Below are 17706 nucleotides of genomic sequence, written 5' to 3'. Positions count from 1 at the left end.
CATGTCCTCATTGCTGTACCTTTAACTCACAACCCCATTTGTACCTTGGTTGGAAACTGCTAATGTCCTTCCGTGTTGGATGGCTAACTGGCTGTCAGGGAGAAGAGACAGCTGCAGACTGCCTGGCTTGCAGTTAATGTTTGACCTGACCTCGGCTCATGTCCCTGACACTGCAACACAGTTGCATGACACACTACATGACAAAGTATGTGGACACCTGCTCCTTGACCCTCTCATTCCAAAATCATGGGCATTAATATGGAGTTGGTCCCACCTTTGCTGCTATGAGTCTCCACTCCTCTGGAAAGGCTTTCCACTAGATGTTGGAACATCGCTGTGGGGACTTGCTTCCATACAGCTCCGAGCATTAGTGAGGATGGGCGATTAGGCCTGGCTTGCAGGCAGTGTCCCAATTCATCCCAAAGGTGTAGGATGGGGTTGAGGTCAAGGCTCTGTGCAGGCCAGTCAAGTTCTTCCACACCGAGCTCAACAAACCATTTCTGTATGGACCTTGCTTTGTGCATGGGAGCATTGTCATGATGAAAAAGGAAAGAGCCTTCCCCAAATGGAAGCACATAATTGTCTAGAATGTCATTATATGCTGTAGCGTTAAGATTTCCCTTCACTGGAACAAAGGGAACCATGAAAAACAGCCCCAGACCATTATTCATTCTCCACCAAACTTTAGAGGGCACTATGCATTGGGGGCAGGTAGCGTCCTCCTGGCAATCGCCAAACCCAGATTAGTTCGTTGGACTGCCAGATGGTGAAGCGTGAGTCATCACTTCAGAAAATGTGTTTCCACTGCTCCAGAGTCCAATGGCGGTGAGCTTTAAACCACTCCAGCCGACACTTGGCATTGCGCTTGGCAATCTTTGGCTTCTGTGCGGCTGCTCGGCCATGGAAACCTATTTCATGAAGCTCCTGATGAACAGTTATTGTGCTGAAGTTGCTTCCAAAGGCAGTTTGGAACTCGGTAGTGAGTGTTGCAACCAAGGACAGATTATTTTAACAGGCTTCTGCACTTGGCGGTCCAATTCTGTGAGCTTGTGTGGCCTACCACTTCGTGGCTGAGCCGTTGTTGCTCCTAGACATTTCCACTTCACAATAACAGCACTTACAGTGGACTGGCAAAGCTATAGCAGGGCAGAAATTTGCCGAACTGACTTGTTGGAAAGGTGGCATCCTATGACGGTGCCACATTGAAAGTCACAGCTCTTTAGTAAGGCCATTCTACTGCCAAAATGTGTCTGGAGATTGTATGGCTGTGTGCTCGATTTTATACACCTGTCAGCAACAGGTCTGGCTGAAATAGCCAAATCCACTAATGTGAAGGGGTGTCCACATACCTTTGTATATATAGTGTATATAGCACTCTGGAGTCAGGTTTCTGAAAAAATTTGCATTTGCCTGTTCGGGACTGAGACTTCTGTTATTTTCTGAACGGTAAACAATACTCTTGATTGGAATGACAGTTGACTTTTAATTTAATTGTTATTATAAGTTGCAAAAAAAGGAGTATGTGTAGAATATTGAGTACCTGTCATCAGAATGCGACTCAAGCTTCCTCTGCATCATTGATAAAATATGTTTCACTCAACATGATAATGTGTGTTTGAGACTACAATACATATGCTTTCTTAAACTAGGTGACAAAGCATGCCATGTGTTAAATCTAGCATGACCGTTATTAATACTCAATAACACTTTACTTTGAGGGGGCATACGTAAGGTATTCATAACACCTCATGAATGACGTTGAATAAATAAGTTATGAAGGTTGTTATGAATGATACTGGAACACTTGTAACGATCTCTTTCATTAAGCTTTTATCCCCTTCAAGTGATGTGTTACCTAACTCTTTAGTATCAGTAAAATTCAATCAGTACAAAAATCGTAATGGAAAAAATTACAATGAATCATTCTCGTCTAGTGCCGTGTGTTTCGCTACTTTAAGATTTGACTCAAACGTTTTTTTGTTGTTGCAATAACCCAATATCTTGTGTGAAACCTGGCTATGTATGTGTGAATAAAACTATCTAGTGATTATAAATGTGTATCTGCTGCTGTTCTTGACTGAGTCATATCATCCTACCCAACATGAGCACCTCAAAAGGACCGCACCAGACACTTATCTGACAACTTCAATCATATTTACATTTCTGCAAGAGCCGAGTGCTCAGTCAGTCATTCAATTGTTGAAAAAAATCCCTTATTTCACAAAGTTAGCCCTATAGTGTAGAACTGTGTGTGTGGTTTCTCGAGGAATTTTATATAGCTTTTCGACATTGACAATTTATTTTAAAGTAATGTTCACAAGTTACATAGCATTCAACTTTTTACAACAGTCAGGTTCTAGAAATGATAGCCGTGGTCGCCTAGAAAGAAATACAATGGCATAAAACGAGACTTATCTTTATCATGGTCTTGATTATGGCAGTTATTATTACAACTTAACATAATTATGGCTAAAACACCATTGAGCCTCGTATTCACAGTCACTTTAAAATAGCTAAACACAAAATGTCACTGATGACATGACAATCACCCCTAACACCTAAACCTCTACCATCCTCTCTATCCTGAAAGTAAATACGTAAAGATGTAGCCCGGTTACACCAGACAATGTTGCGCTCACCACTGTTTCACTTGTTCGCACGGTTCAGTCTGGTTTAACCAGGCCAGTCAACATGTAGAATATGTGCTTCTTTCATCTCTAGTCAGGATACCAAACTAAACGCCCCCCCAAAAAAGCCTACGGAAGGTTTTCATTAGTTGACAAGGAATAGCTGTTGCATTATCACTAGAATATTATTACATCACGTTCTTAATACAATGTACAATTTGTGCTAATTTACAAGTTACAGCAAAATCTTAAGGACAACCGGACATACAGATGACGACGACCGGTTAGAAATGAGTTTGTTGGAATGAGAAAGCGGTGCTTTATGGGAGATACCACAGAGAGACTGACATTTTCCATTGATAGATGACAGATCGGTTGTAAAGCTCTTCTCGGTTTTAAATATGTGTCATTTTTAAGCAGGTCAAGACTCTTGTGTTTTCTTTTCTCTTTGATCTTCACTGGACATGACAGACCCACAGGGAATGTTGCAGAATCGAATCTGGGGCGTGTTACAGAATGTTGAAGATAGAAATTTCACGAATAGAGCTGACATGATTCCGGATGTGATGTTGAGATGCATGATGAACACACCCCTGGATACATCATGGTTGTGAGGGATTGGCTAGATAGGGTTATTGACAGGTGTGGTGACCAATCAGATTAGGAGTCATCCAGGGAGAAAACTGTGATTGACAAGATGGAGTGGTTGACAGGCCTGAGGACCAATAATATTTAGGAGTCGTCTAGAGAAAATGCCCGGTGTGTGTTGGGGAAACGCTGGGAGCTGAATTCTGGGTCATCTCTCACTCTCTCCTTGATGTCACTCCTTACCTGAGAAACATAGGAGACAAGGTTAGGGTCGGTCAGTCTCACGTTGCCACGCTTTAAAGTCTCATTCACCCTGCTGTAATAACATTAGGTTATTACTAATGTACAGTGTATTCGGAAAGTATTCAGACCCCTTGACTTTTCCACATTTTGTTACTTTACAGCCTTATTCTAAAATTGATTAAATAAACATTTTTCATCATCAATCTACACACAATATCCCATAATGACAAAGCAAAAACTGTTTTTTAGAAATGTTTACAAATCTATTAACACTTTAAAACAGAAATACCTTATTTACATAAGTATTCAGACCCTTTGTTATGAGACTGAAGATTAAGCTCAGGTGCATTCTGTTTTCATTGATCATCCTTGAGATGTCTCTACAACTTGATTGGAGTCCACCTGTGGTAAATTCAATTAATTGGACATGATTTGGAAAGGCACACACCTGTCTATATAAGGTCCCACAGTTGACAGTGCATGTCAGAGCAAAAACCAAGCCTTGAGGTCAAAGGAATTGTCTGTAGAACTCCGAGACAGGACTGTGTCGAGGCACAAATCTGGGGAAGGGTAGCAAAACATTTCTGCAGCATTGAAGGTCCCCAAGAACAGTGGCTTCCATCATTCTTAAAATGGAAGATGTTTGGAATCACCAAGACTCTTCACCAAGACCAGGCCAAACTGAGCAATCGGGTGAGAAGGGCCTTGGTCAGGGAGGTGACCAAGAACCCGATCGTCGCTGACAGAGCTCCAGAGTTCCTCTGTGGAGATAGAACCTGCCAGAAGGACAACCATCTCTGCAGCACTCCACCAATCAGGCCTTTATGGTAGAGTGGCCAGACGGAATCCACTCCTCACTAAAAGGCACGTGACAGCCCGCTTGGAGTTTGCCAATAGGCACCTGAAGGACTCTCAGACCATGAGAAACAAGATTCTCTGGTCTGATGAAACCAAGATTGAACTCTTTGGCCTGAATGCCAACCGTCATGTCTGGATGAAACCTGGCACCATCTCTACGGTGAAGCATGGTGGAGGCAGCATCATGTTTTTTAGCAGCAGTGACTGGGAGACTATCCAACCATACAGAGCTCGAGAGGATCTGCAGAGAAGAATGGGAGAAACTCCCCAAATACAGGTGTGCCAAGCTTATAGCTTCATACCCAAGAAGACTCAAGGCTGTAATCACTGCCAAAGGTGCTTCAACAAAGTACTGAGTAAAGGGTCTGAATACTTCAGATTTTGCTTTGCCATTATGGGGTATTGTGCGTAGATTGATGAAGAAAAAAAATGAATTTAATACATTTTAGAATAAGGCTGTAACGTAAGAAAATGTGGAAAAAGTCAAGGGGTCTGAATACTTTCCGAATGCACTGTACATGTGATTGGATTTGGGAAGATGTTGCATCCTCCAGAAAGCAACACTGGCCAAAGTTGACCTGTTCTTGGTAGGCCTCCTGAAGCTCTGGCTCCTCTAGCTCTCCCTGGAGGCTGTCTGGGGTAGTGACAGGTCTGACTCCTGCAGCACGGGCCGCCCGGCTCACTGCCTCAGACAGGGACAGGTGAGGGCCTTCACCCTGGTGGGTCTGCGAGAGGGGGATAACAACAGGTCAACACTAACCAGAGCTGTGTTCAGTAGGCACGAAACAGGAGAATAATATGTTTTGAAATTGGGAGGTATTACACAAAATTGTCCAATGATAAACGCTAATTCTCCTCTTCCGTATCAAAATGTTTGACTCTCACTTCCTATAGAAACACTGTTAGAATAACCAGGTATACAGACTACAGACTTTCTGTTGAGAATATTCCTTGGCCCGATATTATTTAATGGGCATAGCGTCCTCATGACAAATAATTCTAATTTACAATGGCACATTAGGTTTCTAAGCAGATGGACAGCTCACCTTCCTCCTCTTGGCAGGCATCCCGTGGAGGTATGCATCAGACAGAGGGGGCTGAGCCTTCATCTTCCTCTGAGACAGCATGTCGTGTCTGATGATAGGAACCCACTCCTGATGAACCCAAACACACAGCTCAGTGGTTAAACAGGTGGGCCTGTAACCGAATAGTCACAAGATCAAACCCCATGTCTGACTGGGGAATTCTAGGTATCCTAGAAGCCATTAATTGTGTCCGTGAGCAAGGCACTTAACCCCTAAACAATAAAGCATAGTTCCTATGTCCTTACAGGGGGCACTGCAGCTGCCCAGGGCTCCACTTCTCCTCCAGACTCCTCCCTTCCTCCTGCTGCCATGGCAACAGCTCCTCTGGTCTCCCCTGATGATGCTCTCTGCGAGGGGGTGGTCACCCCGGGGGATGCTCCGACCTCCTGTCTGTTCCCTGATGAAGCCATGGCCTCCTCTGCAGTGGTGGCCGGGGCCAGGGACAGACCTTCATCCATCTAGAGATAGGGAGAGAGAGGAGAGTAGGTTAACTAAGGTTAGCTGTACTGTCTGAAGACAAAGATAACCATGTCCTCAAAGCTGTCTGAACTTTGTGTTCCTTGCTGATTTCCTGGTATTCCCAGATGTTTTTCTAGGCGAGCCCAGGCATGCAGTGTCCTTATAACCCTCAGATAACAACACCTGGAAAGACTGACCACACACACACACACACACACACCACACACACACACACACACACACACACACACACACACAATCACTCACACACACACAATCACTCACCTCCACACTCTGTGTGTCTGTCTGCTGTCCAGCCTGTGCCCCAGGCTCTGCTCTCCGTGTGTGGATGACATAGTGCTGGATGTGGTCCTCAGTGACTGGGTTGTGCTCCAGGATGACGTGGAGTCTCATGGTCATCATACTGGTCAGCCAGTTGACCAGGCTGGGGTTGACCTCTGCTGACATCCTCCTCTGTGGACATAGAGAGGAGAGAGAAAACATGTATAGATCTTTACATCATACACACCAAGCAAATGTACCAGGACTCAACCCACAACCTAGCAGATACAATGGGATTCAACTGATTCATTCATTGACTAGTTTAGCAACTAGCTTGTACTGAAATGGGAAAATGTTGTTGACCGGCTATGGGTCCTGAGGACCCGGGTTGGGAAACACTCAAGTCTATAAAATATTAGAGTGGATAGAGTAGTGGAGGAGTGTACTAACGATGCGGTGGTTGATGACTTGGGTGAGAGCTCTCTGTTCCCCTTGGAGACAGTAAAGGTTGAGAGCCAGACACTCAAACAGACCCTGGGTGCAGAGCAGCAGCAGGCGGTGCCCAAACGTTTGGTCTGCAGAGAGGTAGAGACACACAACACCAGCAACAGATTTACAGTCATGCTGCTGTTAGGTACTAGACTAGGGTTGACAGTAGTCCGGTAAACCAGTTTGGTAACAATGTGTAGGACCCGGTATAGAAAAGCTGTATTTTACACAAGGGGTTTGAGTGTTTTACCTGTGCAGCGTAGGATGTGTGTGGCCACGCGGGTGAACTGCTGTCTAAGGAAAGTGATGTTGGTTTGAATGATGTCCACTCCCTCTCTCACGGTCACTGTGGCCTGAGAGAGAAATAGGGTGCAGTATTATTTCAATATTATAAACATATTGTGACAATTTAATAGTCAGAGAGAGGGAGACTTACAAAGCTCTCTGTTATGTATTCCTCCAGATCATTGATGAGGTCCACAGATGCTGCCTGAAAAGACAAAACATAGTGCTTTCAGTTTCTAATCTTTTGAGGTGAGATGCCATAAACATTGGCCTTAATAAAGTTCACTGCAAATGGAGAAGATATTGTGCCAATTTCATGTCATGATTCTCATCAAAACAGCAGCAGTAGAGCAGAGATACTCACGTTGATATTGGCGTCAGTAGGCTCTCGACCCTGCAGGTAGTGCTGGTTGAAGAATTCAGTGAGCTGGGGCTGGATCCGGCTGATTGGCTGGGCATTACCATGGAGTAACAACACCATGTCCACCATGGAGAAACTGTGACACACCAGGGACAACAGGTCCCCAAAGAACCCTGCAGAGAGATGAGGTCAAAGAATATGTTCAGCAAAAACTAAGACACTTCGGTCTTCTTTCACTTTTCCAAGGTGTAGATTTAGATTTATACAAAACATATTATTTTTTTTTTTTACATTTAGTCGGAAGTTTACATACACCTTAGCCAAACACACTTAAACTTAAACTCAGTTTTTCACAATTCCTGACATTTAATCCCATTTAGAAATCCCTGTTTAAGGTCAGTTAGGATCACCACTTTATTTTAAGAATGTGAAATGTCAGAATAATAGTAGAAAGAAATATTTATTTCAGCTTTTATTTCTTTCATCACATTCCCAGTGGGTCAGAAGTTTACATACACTCAATTAGTATTTGGTAGCATTGCTTTTAAATTGTTTAACTTGGGTCAAACATTTCAGGTAGCCTTCCACAAGCTTCCCACAATAAGTTGGGTGAATTTTGGCCCATTCCTCCTGACAGAGCTGGTGTAACTGAGTCAGGTTTGTAGGCCTCCTTGCTCACACACGCTTTTTCAGTTCTGCCCACGAATTTTCTATAGGATTGAGGTCAGGGCTTTGTGATGGCACTCCAATACCTTGACTTTGTTGTCCTTGAGCCATTTTGCCACAACTTTGGATGTAGTATGCTTGGGGTCATTGTCCATTTGGAAGACCCATTTGCGACCAAGCCTTAACTTCCTGACTGATGTCTTGAGATGTTGCTTCAATATATCCACATAATTTTCCTCCCTCATGATGCCATCTATTTTGTGAAGTGCACCAGTCCCTCCTGCAGCAAAGCACCCCCACAACATGATGCTGCCACCCCCGTGCTTCACGGTTGGGATGGGGTTCTTCGGCTTGCAAGCCTCCCCCTTTTTCCTCCAAACATAACGATGGTCATTATGGCTAAACAGTTCCATTTTTGTTTCATCAGACCAGAGGACATTTCTCCAAAAAGTACGATCTTTGTCCCCATGTGCAGTTGCAAACCGTAGTCTGGCTTTTTTATGGCGGTTTTGGAGCAGTGGCTTCTTCCTTGCTGAGCGGCCTTTCAGGTTATGTTGATATAGGACTCGTTTTACTGTGGATATAGATACTTTTGAACCTGTTTCCTCCAGCATCTTCACAAGGTCCTTTGCTGTTGTTCTGGGATTGATTTGCACATTTCGCACCAAAGTACGTTCATCTCTAGGAGATAGAACGCGTCTCATTCCTGAACGGTATGACGGCTGTGTGGTCCCATGGTGTTTATACTTGCATACTATTGTTTGTACAGATGAACGTGGTACCTTCAGGCATTTGGAAATTGCTCCCAAGGATGAACCAGACTTGTGGAGGTCTACATTTTTTTTTCTGAGGTCTTGGCTGATTTCTTTTGATTTTCCCATGATATCAAGCAAAGAGGCACTGAGTTTGAAGGTAGGCCTTGAAATACATCCACAGGTACACCTCCAATTGACTCAAATTATGTCAATTAGCCAATCAGAAGCTTCTAAAGCCATGATATAATTTTCTGGAATTTTCCAAGCTGTTTAAAGGCACAGTCAACTTAGTGTATGTAAACTTCTGACCCACTGGAATTGTGATACAATGAATTATAAGTGAAATAATCTGTCTGTAAACAACTATTGGAAAAATGACTTGTGTCGTGCACAAAGTAGATGTCCTAACAGACTTGCCAAAACTATAGTTTGTTAACAAGAAATTTGTGGAGTGGTTGAAAAACAAGTTTTAATGACTCCAACCTAAGTGTATGTAAACTTCCGACTTCATCTGTATATTCTAGTCATTTGGCAGCCGAATTTAACCAGAAACACTTACCTATTTAAGTTGAATGCTCATATTGTAAGGCAAACACATATCCCCATTATTACAAGTAAATACGTCTAAATAGGCGCTATCTTTTTGGTGCTAGTAAGAAAAGACAAGTGTGTGTATGAGTGCAAGAAAGACAAGTACAACAGTTAAGTGTGAGAAGGTTTTTACTTTCGTCAGTGACTCACCGACAGCGTCTCCAGATCCAGGTGTGAAGAGGTTGGTGGTCTGAGACAGTCTCTGGATGAACTGAGCGATGCTCTCCCCGTTCCCCTGCGGAGCCCCCAGAGACCCCATCATGGTGGAGAGGACCCCCTGGACAATACCTGTAAATAGCTCCGGGCTCAGGGATGGGTCCCCTCCACCCCCAGGGGCCGCCTGGGGAGGGGGGGTAGGGGTGCCTTGGCCAGGGGGAGGCTCCTGGCCGGGTGGGGGTACAGGTGAGGGTCGGGAGAAGATGGGTTGGTTAGCCTAGAAATGGGAGAGGAACTATTGGGTAACTACTGAGTGACACTTTGTTGCACAGTCCTCTAGTTGTCTAGAGTTTACTTCTACTAATTGCGACTACTTCGACTAATGACCACAACTTCGACTTCTACTAATGACGACAGCTTTGACTAATTACAACAACTTCTACTAATTACAACAACTTCCGACTAATTCAGACTTCTATAAATTTCGACGACTTCCAACGACCTCTGACAAATGTAACAAATTCAGACAACTTCGACGTGTGCAAATTCCGACTACTTCAGACAACTTCGACTTGTGCAAATTCCGACTACTTCAGACAACTTCGACTTGTGCAAATTCCGACTACTTCCGACAAATTTAGACAACTTCGACAACTTGAAACGACTTCTGACAAATTCGACAAATTCAGACAACTTCGGCCTAATTGCGGCGGCTTCGACTTCGGCCTAATTGCGGCGGCTTCGACTTCGGCCTAATTGCGGCGGCTTCGACTTCGGCCTAATTGCTGAGGCTTCGACTTCGGCCTAATTGCTGAGGCTTCGACTTCGGCCTAATTGCGGCGGCTTCGACTTCGGCCTAATTGCGGCGGCTTCGACTTCGGCCTAATTGCGGCGGCTTCGACTTCGGCCTAATTGCGGCGGCTTCGACTTCGGCCTAATTGCTGAGGCTTCGACTTCGGCCTAATTGCTGAGGCTTCGACTTCGGCCTAATTGCGGCGGCTTCGACTTCGGCCTAATTGCGGCGGCTTCGACTTCGGCCTAATTGCTGAGGCTTCGACTTCGGCCTAATTGCTGAGGCTTCGGCCTAATTGCGGCGGCTTCGACTTCGGCCTAATTGCTGAGGCTTCGACTTCGGCCTAATTGCTGAGGCTTCGACTTCGGCCTAATTGCTGAGGCTTCGACTTCGGCCTAATTGCTGAGGCTTCGACTTCGGCCTAATTGCTGAGGCTGTGACTTCTACTAATTAGGACTACTTTAATTACGACTACTACTAATTAGGACTACTTTAATTACGACTACTACTAATTAGGACTACTTCAATTTCTATTACAGCGTGATTACAGAGTAATTACATAATTATTACCTAAGAGTTACTTTTCAGTTACATTGATTATAAGAGTTACCAATACGGTTCAATAATTTTCTCTCTCACCTGGATGAAGTCTGACATTCCCTGGAAGAACCCTGGGACTCCAGGTACGGTCACAGTGATGTGTGGGTTAGCTCCAGAACCAGGGGCTCCTGGCCCACTAGCTCCACCCAGCAAGGAGCCCAGGAGTTGGGCTAGGTTGGCCTCGGCGACCCCTTCCGGTGGCTGGCCCATGGAAGTGGTGTTGGTGGTGTGGGTGGTGGTCTGGCCAGATGTGTTCGCCCCACAGGAGGGGTGGGGAGGGACGGGATTGGAGGAGGAGAAGGAGGAGGAGGCAGAAGAGGATGAAGAGGAGGAGGTGGAGAAAGAGAAGGAGTGGGAGGCTGAGGAGGAGCTGGTGGATGTCTGGTCACCTGGAGGAACTGGGAAAAAGAAGACTTCTGATTCATTGTCCATTTTCTTTGAACACTACAAAATAAAACCCATCATTCACCCAATATAATAATCAATAAATCAACCAATCAATCAATCACTCACCTTGCTGTCCAGGCATCTGTCCAGACATCTGTTGTCCAGGCATCTGTCCAGACATCTGTTGTCCAGGCATCAGTAGCTGTCCAACCAGACCACTGATCATCTGAGTTAGGGGAGAGGAAGCCAGAGGTGTGCCCTGGAAGAAGAGAAGAAATGGACGAAGAGATCAGTTGAATCAGGTGTGTTAGAGCAGGGCCGGAACAAAAGTCTGCAAAACCAGTAGCTCTCCAGGAGGATTGGCCACCCCTGTCAAAGTACAACAGCACAAGGACATAAGAGACCAAAGTCGTTCCTCACAGACTTCTCCATCTCTGCCTCTCTCCTCACCTGAAGGTTCTGTTGCCCGCCAGCAGGGGGCACTGAAGCCCTGAGGTTGATGGTGGTGCCCCTGGTGCCCACAGGCTGGGGGATGTGGGGGGAGAAGGAGGGGTGCGTGATCACCACCCTGGCTCCAGGGGGCAGAGGCCCGTGAGGGTGAGGGGGGGCAGAGGTGTCAGAGCTGGGGGTGGTCCCGGGGACGCCTGCTCCTGGTTGCCCGGGGTGACCCGTGGCAGCAGCGGTTGCCATGGCAGCAGCCTGCTGAGAGATCTGGTGGACGATGGCCTGCATGAACTCTGGAGGAAGGCCTGCAATTTGGACTGGAGTAGCACCTTCAGATTGAGAGAGTACAGAGATAAATAGTTGATATAACGGTCAGCAACATCCCAGGGACGAGTGGTTCAGAGACTATGGTATAGGGGTCTGGTGTATATACCATAATGAACATAGTGTTACGTAGGAGTCAAAAGCACTCACCAGGCTGTCCAGTACCCATAGGGATCTGTTGTCCTTGGACCTGAGGGCCGCTGCCAGATTCTAAGAGAGAGAGACCAACCAGGGAGAAGACATTACCTTACAACTCTGAATATGTATACTGGGTATGCAAGCTTTTGCTACATTATTTGGTAAGCATGACAGATACAGTTAGGGCATGACAACTCCAAGATGAGCCAAGAGCAAGAGAGAGAAAATAACAAACGTGTCCCCTCCCTCACCATCCAGGTTCATCTGCATCATTACCACAGGCTCCATGGTCTGGTGGGTGATTCTGATGACATGCGGAGCCCCCTGGCCCTGAATTGGCTGCTGATTGGCTGCGTTTGGCTGTGGTTGCGGGGCCTGGCCCTCTGATTGGCCAGGAGCCTGAGAGGGTTGGGCCCAGCCCTCGGCTGCATGCCTCCCATTGGACGTCATGGTCACTGTGGTTCCCAAATTTCCGAGGTTCCCCAGGTTTCCTAAGTTTCCAAGGTTTATCTGAAGACACAAGTCAAGTTAGTAATGTCCCAAGAAAATGGTGTGCATGTACAAAGTTAAATTTGAAAAGACCTACAGCTAAATGCTGATAAAAAGTATGAATGGCTGGTGATTTGAATTTGAATCCACCAACCAGTGAGGTTTAGTTTTAGAACCTGGTGCTAAAATTACTAGGAGTATATGTGGAAGAATCTCTCCACACAGTGACCTACCGGTATGGGGGTGTGGTGTGGCATACCACCCTGCAGCAGGACGGGGGAGCCGTAGTGGGACATGGGCCGAACCACGTGGAGGTGACGGGGGGGAGGAGTGGCCAGGTTACAACGTAGGTCACTAAGGGCAACTAGGGTGTTGCCAAGGAGACGTAGAGACTCCCCAACCAGGTTGAGAACGTGCTGGTCCTCTTCTCTTTCCTGGGTCTGTGAAGACAGATGAACAAAGTGGTGACTGATTCACATGTGGTTTATTCAAGTCTGTTTGGGGCTCCATTTCACTCATGCAAAGAAGCACTGTGACTGACCTATTCAAGAAGACTAACTAAACTCTGCGGCAAAGTTTATGTTGTAATGTTTCTTCTCATGGACACCATTGAAGTTAAAGGACGAATATGTAACAGGAGTTTAAGTTTGAAGTAAAAACAGTGTGATAATGTGTTGCACGGGTTGAATAGGTAGATGCTGTGCAACTGAATATAATGGAGTTGTAGTGTTTACGTTGTTGTTGTAGTCTGCTGAAGTGGCAGCCCCAAGGATGGAGTGAGTTCTCTCTATGAAGGGACGAAGCCTCTCCTCCACCCTCCTCACCTCTGACAACACCTCCACTAGCGCTGCTGGGCTGGGGTGGCTGGGGAGGGAGTGGAGGAAGCACAGAGAGAGAGAGAGAGAGCGAGAGAGAGCGAGGGCGAGAGCGAGAGCGAGAGCGAGAGCGAGAGAGAGAGAGAGAGAGAGAGAGAAAGGGGTATGTGTTCAGTAGGCATGAAACAGGAGAATGCATTTTGATTCTATTTGAAACACTACGCTGTGCCCTCCTGAGCACTTACTTGGGCCCGGGGTGGGGTGGTCCCTCTGTCTGGCTGGAGGAGGTGGGAGGGGGAGGTGGTGGAGCAGGAGCAGGAGGGGAGGTATCCATAGGCTGGGATGCTCCTGCAGTGGCAGCTGTAGCGGAAGAGAATGAGGAGGAGGAAGAGGAGGTGGACTGAGATGTCTCCGGCTCGGCTTGAGATGGAACACCACTGGGCTGACCCTGAAAACACAAACATGTTGTCTAAAAGGTAAATTAGGCACTGAAAATAGATTTCTGTATAGTATAGAATAATAGCATAGCATAGCAGAACATAGTATGCGAGTTGTTACTGTACCTCCAGTCTGTGAATCAGAGACTGGGTATCCCTTAGCAAGTTCTCAGCCAATTGCAGCCTCATCCTGGGCTCGCTCTGCACTGATTGGTCAACGTTGATATGCACATCCACTGAACCGTTGCTCTACAAACAAGACAGATCATAAACATACCCTAATAGTAATGTAATAGACAGATATCTATGTGTATACATATTCCTTGATTTTGAAAGATAAGCACATTTTTTTGTCCATTTAAATAACATCAAATTGATCAGGAATACAGTGTAGGCATTGTTAATGTTGTAAATGACTATTGTAGTTGGAAACGGCAGATTTTTATCTATCTACATAGGCGTACAGAGGCCCATTATCAGCAACCATCACTCCTGTGTTCCAATGGCACGTTGTATTAGCTAATCCAAGTTTATCATTTTAAAAGGCTAATAGATCATTAGAAAACCCTTTGGCAAACTCCAAGCAGGGTGTCAAGTGCCTTTTACTCTACCACAAAGTCCTAATTGGTTGTCCTTCTGGAAGGTTCTCCCATCTCCACAGAGGAACTCTGGAGCTCTGTCAGAGTGACCATCGGGTTCTTGGTCACCTCCCTGACCAAGGCCCTTCTCCCTCGACTGCTCAGTTTGGCCGGGCGGCCAGCTCTAGGAAGGGTCTTGGTGGTTCCAAACTTCTTCCAGAATGATGGAGGCCACTGTGTTCTTGGGGACCTTCAATGCTGCGTACTTTTTTTGGTACCCTTCCCCTGATCTGTGCCTTGACACAATCCTGTCTCGGAGCTCTACGGACAATTCCTTTGACCTCAAGGCTTGGTTTTTGCTCTGACATGTACTGTCAACTGTGGGACCTTATATAGACAGGTGTGTGCCTTTCCAAATCATGTCCAATCAATTGAATTTACCCGAGGTGGACCGCAATCAAGATGTAGAAACATCTCAAGGAGGATCAATGAAAACAGGATGAACCCGAGTTCAATTTCAAGTCTCATAGCAAAGGTTCTGAATACTTACGTAAATAAGGTATCTGTTTTATGTTTAATAAATTTGCAAACATTTCTAAAAACCTGTTTTCGCTTCGTCGTTATGGGGTATTGTGCGTAGATTGCCGATGATTTTTATTCATATAATCCATTTTAGAATAAGGCTGTAATGTAACAAAATGTGGAAAGATTCAAGGGGTCTGAATACTTTCCTAAGGCAATGTATATGACAGTAATAAGGAAGACTTACTCGAGTGCTGGTGCTGACTCTGGTATTCCTTCCTGCTTCTCCCACTCCTGCCATCATCTGCTGCACTTGCATCTTCCAAGGAAACCACAGTTATTACACTTGTATTACTTCATTGTTAATACACTCGATGTTCAACAAATCCTACAAACACATTTGGTACCGATTAAAACTGCTTGATTCAATACATTTTTTAGGTGCTCAATATTTTTTCTGAATAAAGACTATGAAACAGCTGCACAGTAACACACAACCTTGACTCACCTGTATCTGCTGAGGGTCCATGATGTTGACGGGCAGGTTAAAGGTTCCCAGCATGACGTAGCTGTTCCCGTTGCGGTCCTGGGGGCCTCCCTGGGAGGAGGAGGTGGTGGCACCTCCCTCTGTTCCCCCTGAGGACACTCCTCCTCCTCCGCCGCCAGACTGGGAAGTCTGAGGAGGAGCACGCTCCACAAGGTGGATCACCTTACCAGCCACATCTGAGAGGAGGCCATAGGAGGAGAGAATGAGAGTGGAGGAGAGAGAATGAGAGTGGAGGACAGAGAAGGAGAGAGGACAGAGAAGGAGAGAGGACATAGAATAAGAGTAGAGGATGACAGGAGGACAGAGAAGCAGAGTGAAGCAGAGTGGAGGACAGAGAAGCAGAGTGGAGGACAGAGAAGGAGAGAGAAGGACAGAGAAGAAGAGAGGAGGGCAGAGAAGAAGAGGAGGGCAGAGAAGAAGAGAGGAGAAAAGACAGGGAGAGAAGAGAAGTCCGGGGGTTACTGTAGCAAGGTGCTCTCATGTGCATTCTCAATAACACAAGATGTCCAGCAATGTTAACTGTTTTACAACACTGCAGAGACTGTGTATGTAGTATATTACTTACTGTGTCCTTTGAATAGAATAGAATAGTTGCTGGCTTTTTTACTCACTGTATTCGTTCAGTGTCCTCTCATCCTGCAGCACTCTGCCCTGGTAGATTAGTCTCTGCTTGTCCACTGGGATCTCCACTGATGCAGCTATGTGTTCTTTGAACTCCTTCACTGTCAACTGAGGGAGAGGTTGGAGGCTAGTACAGAGCATTGCTAGTACAGAGCTGAACAAATATATTTCCCACTCATAAGTGTACAATATATAAGCCACATTGGAGTAGCCTGGAATCTAAACTGATATGTTCAGTTGGATTTCAGATTAAGACAGAAGCAGACAACAACAACAGGAAGTCACAGCCTACCTCCCTGCGGACAGTGTAGCTCCTGCTCTGGGAGTCCAGGGTCTTCACAGTGACCTCTATGGTGCTTGCTGACTCCTCCATGGTTTCTCTGCTAGAGCACAGAGAAAGACTGTCGGCAAATTTATTTTCTCCCATAAAATGTTCACCCATGAAGACAAATGGGGTGTATTCATTACGGAAAACGTTTAAGAAGCATTTCGCTACACCCGCAGTAACATCTGCTAAATCCGCAATAACATCTGCTAAATATGTGTATGTGACCAATACAATTTGATTTGACCCCCCCCCCCCGCTCCAAAGTAGATTGGTACCCAGATCGTCAATAGTACTGTACCTGTTTTGGGTAATTTCACTTGAATCAGGGTTGTTGTTAGCTTGCTAGCCAGCTATCATAGCTGGCTAATCCAAATGGAATTATCAGGAAGCCAGCTAACCTCCCAGAGGAACTTCTTTGTCTTCGTTCAATGTCAAAGCACGGCAATTCCGTTACTTTCTCTGCATCCAACGGAATACACTGTCGGTGAAATTGTAATGGTATTACATGAGCAATTAGGTACTTCGTCTATTCTTCAAATATTTAAAGTTCATATTCCGTTCAATAGTTGCTAAAAAAAAAGTGCGACACCACCTATTCGGGCAAGGACCCATATGACGCACAAAATGCGAGTGTCCATTTTAAATGCCTGTTTGTTTTAGTGCGAGTCTGAGTGTGAGAGAAAGAGTAATAACTGGGTAGTTAAACAAAACTGACCAATTATCAGTTTACTGATGCAGTTTAACATCAGTGTGTCTAATGTACTTGTGTACTCTACTGTATGCTCCCCCTCCTAAATGTATCTCTCCAAGACCCTTACTTCCTTCCTCTGGCCCTTGGGAATTATATTTGGAGCACAGTGTTCCCTCTATTCATCCCTCACTCCTTCACCTCTTTCTCATCTCAGCTTGAGCTTAATCCTGCCTATTTTTAGCTGAAGCCAGGATGGTTGGTGTGTGTTAATGGGCACAGTGTTAACCTTACCTTCATTACACAATGTTCAGCTTGTGTAAAGAGGGTGTGAGAGGAGAGGGAACACAAGAGGCCATATGCACTGATTGGAAATAACTGGACAGTTGAGAACAAATTCCACAGACATTGCTTTCACCTTTCCTGTGTTCTGAAATTAGTCCAGATGTAGGATGGTTGGCGGGGAGTGAAAGTCACCATTAACTACGGAGATGGATAAATATATATATAACACACACACACTTAAAAAAGTTGTTTTCCAATCATCCTT

General features: G+C 45.5%; 1 protein-coding gene across 6 annotated transcripts; it reads right to left on the bottom strand.

The window, feature by feature from the left end:
- Positions 1–2288: 2288 nt before the first annotated feature.
- LOC120026962 (large proline-rich protein BAG6-like) lies at positions 2289–17093 on the bottom strand. Of its 6 annotated transcripts, none has more exons than XM_038971759.1 (24): positions 16767–17092; positions 16433–16520; positions 16131–16248; positions 15481–15695; positions 15220–15291; positions 13999–14121; positions 13681–13883; positions 13355–13484; positions 12854–13060; positions 12383–12641; positions 12144–12203; positions 11676–11998; positions 11352–11484; positions 10878–11236; positions 9440–9722; positions 7281–7450; positions 7068–7121; positions 6882–6984; positions 6593–6717; positions 6146–6334; positions 5647–5859; positions 5363–5470; positions 4895–5041; positions 2289–3453 (listed from the first exon to the last, which is right to left on the bottom strand). In XM_038971759.1, the coding sequence occupies exons 2-24, from the start codon at positions 16511–16513 to the stop codon at positions 3448–3450; spliced, it is 3681 nt and encodes a 1226-aa protein (XP_038827687.1). In that variant the 5' UTR covers positions 16514–16520; positions 16767–17092; the 3' UTR covers positions 2289–3447. The 6 variants fall into 6 exon arrangements, 5 of the variants coding, with proteins under 5 accessions (XP_038827687.1, XP_038827685.1, XP_038827684.1 ...); XM_038971757.1 differs by having other exon boundaries at positions 2289–3458; positions 16433–16523; positions 16767–17091; XM_038971756.1 differs by having other exon boundaries at positions 2289–3458; positions 16767–17091.
- Between the last annotated feature and the right edge of the window lie 613 nt (positions 17094–17706).

The sequence above is a fragment of the Salvelinus namaycush genome, chromosome 32, assembly GCF_016432855.1.
Source record: "Salvelinus namaycush isolate Seneca chromosome 32, SaNama_1.0, whole genome shotgun sequence".
Classification (NCBI taxonomy): Eukaryota; Metazoa; Chordata; class Actinopteri; order Salmoniformes; family Salmonidae; genus Salvelinus; species Salvelinus namaycush.
This window is presented reverse-complemented; position numbering and strand designations above follow the sequence as displayed.

Bases quoted from the DNA above. Each gene is read 5' to 3' on its own strand.
- LOC120026962 (XM_038971757.1), bottom strand. From the start codon at position 16,513: ATGGAGGAGTCAGCAAGCACCATAGAGGTCACTGTGAAGACCCTGGAC. The intron at 11,485-11,675 runs GTGAGGAGAGAG...CTCTTCTTCCAG, and splicing joins GCGGGCAACAGAACCTTCAG to GGCACACCTCTGGCTTCCTC. The intron at 7,122-7,280 runs GTGAGTATCTCT...TTGTCTTTTCAG, and splicing joins CTACTGACGCCAATATCAAC to GCAGCATCTGTGGACCTCAT.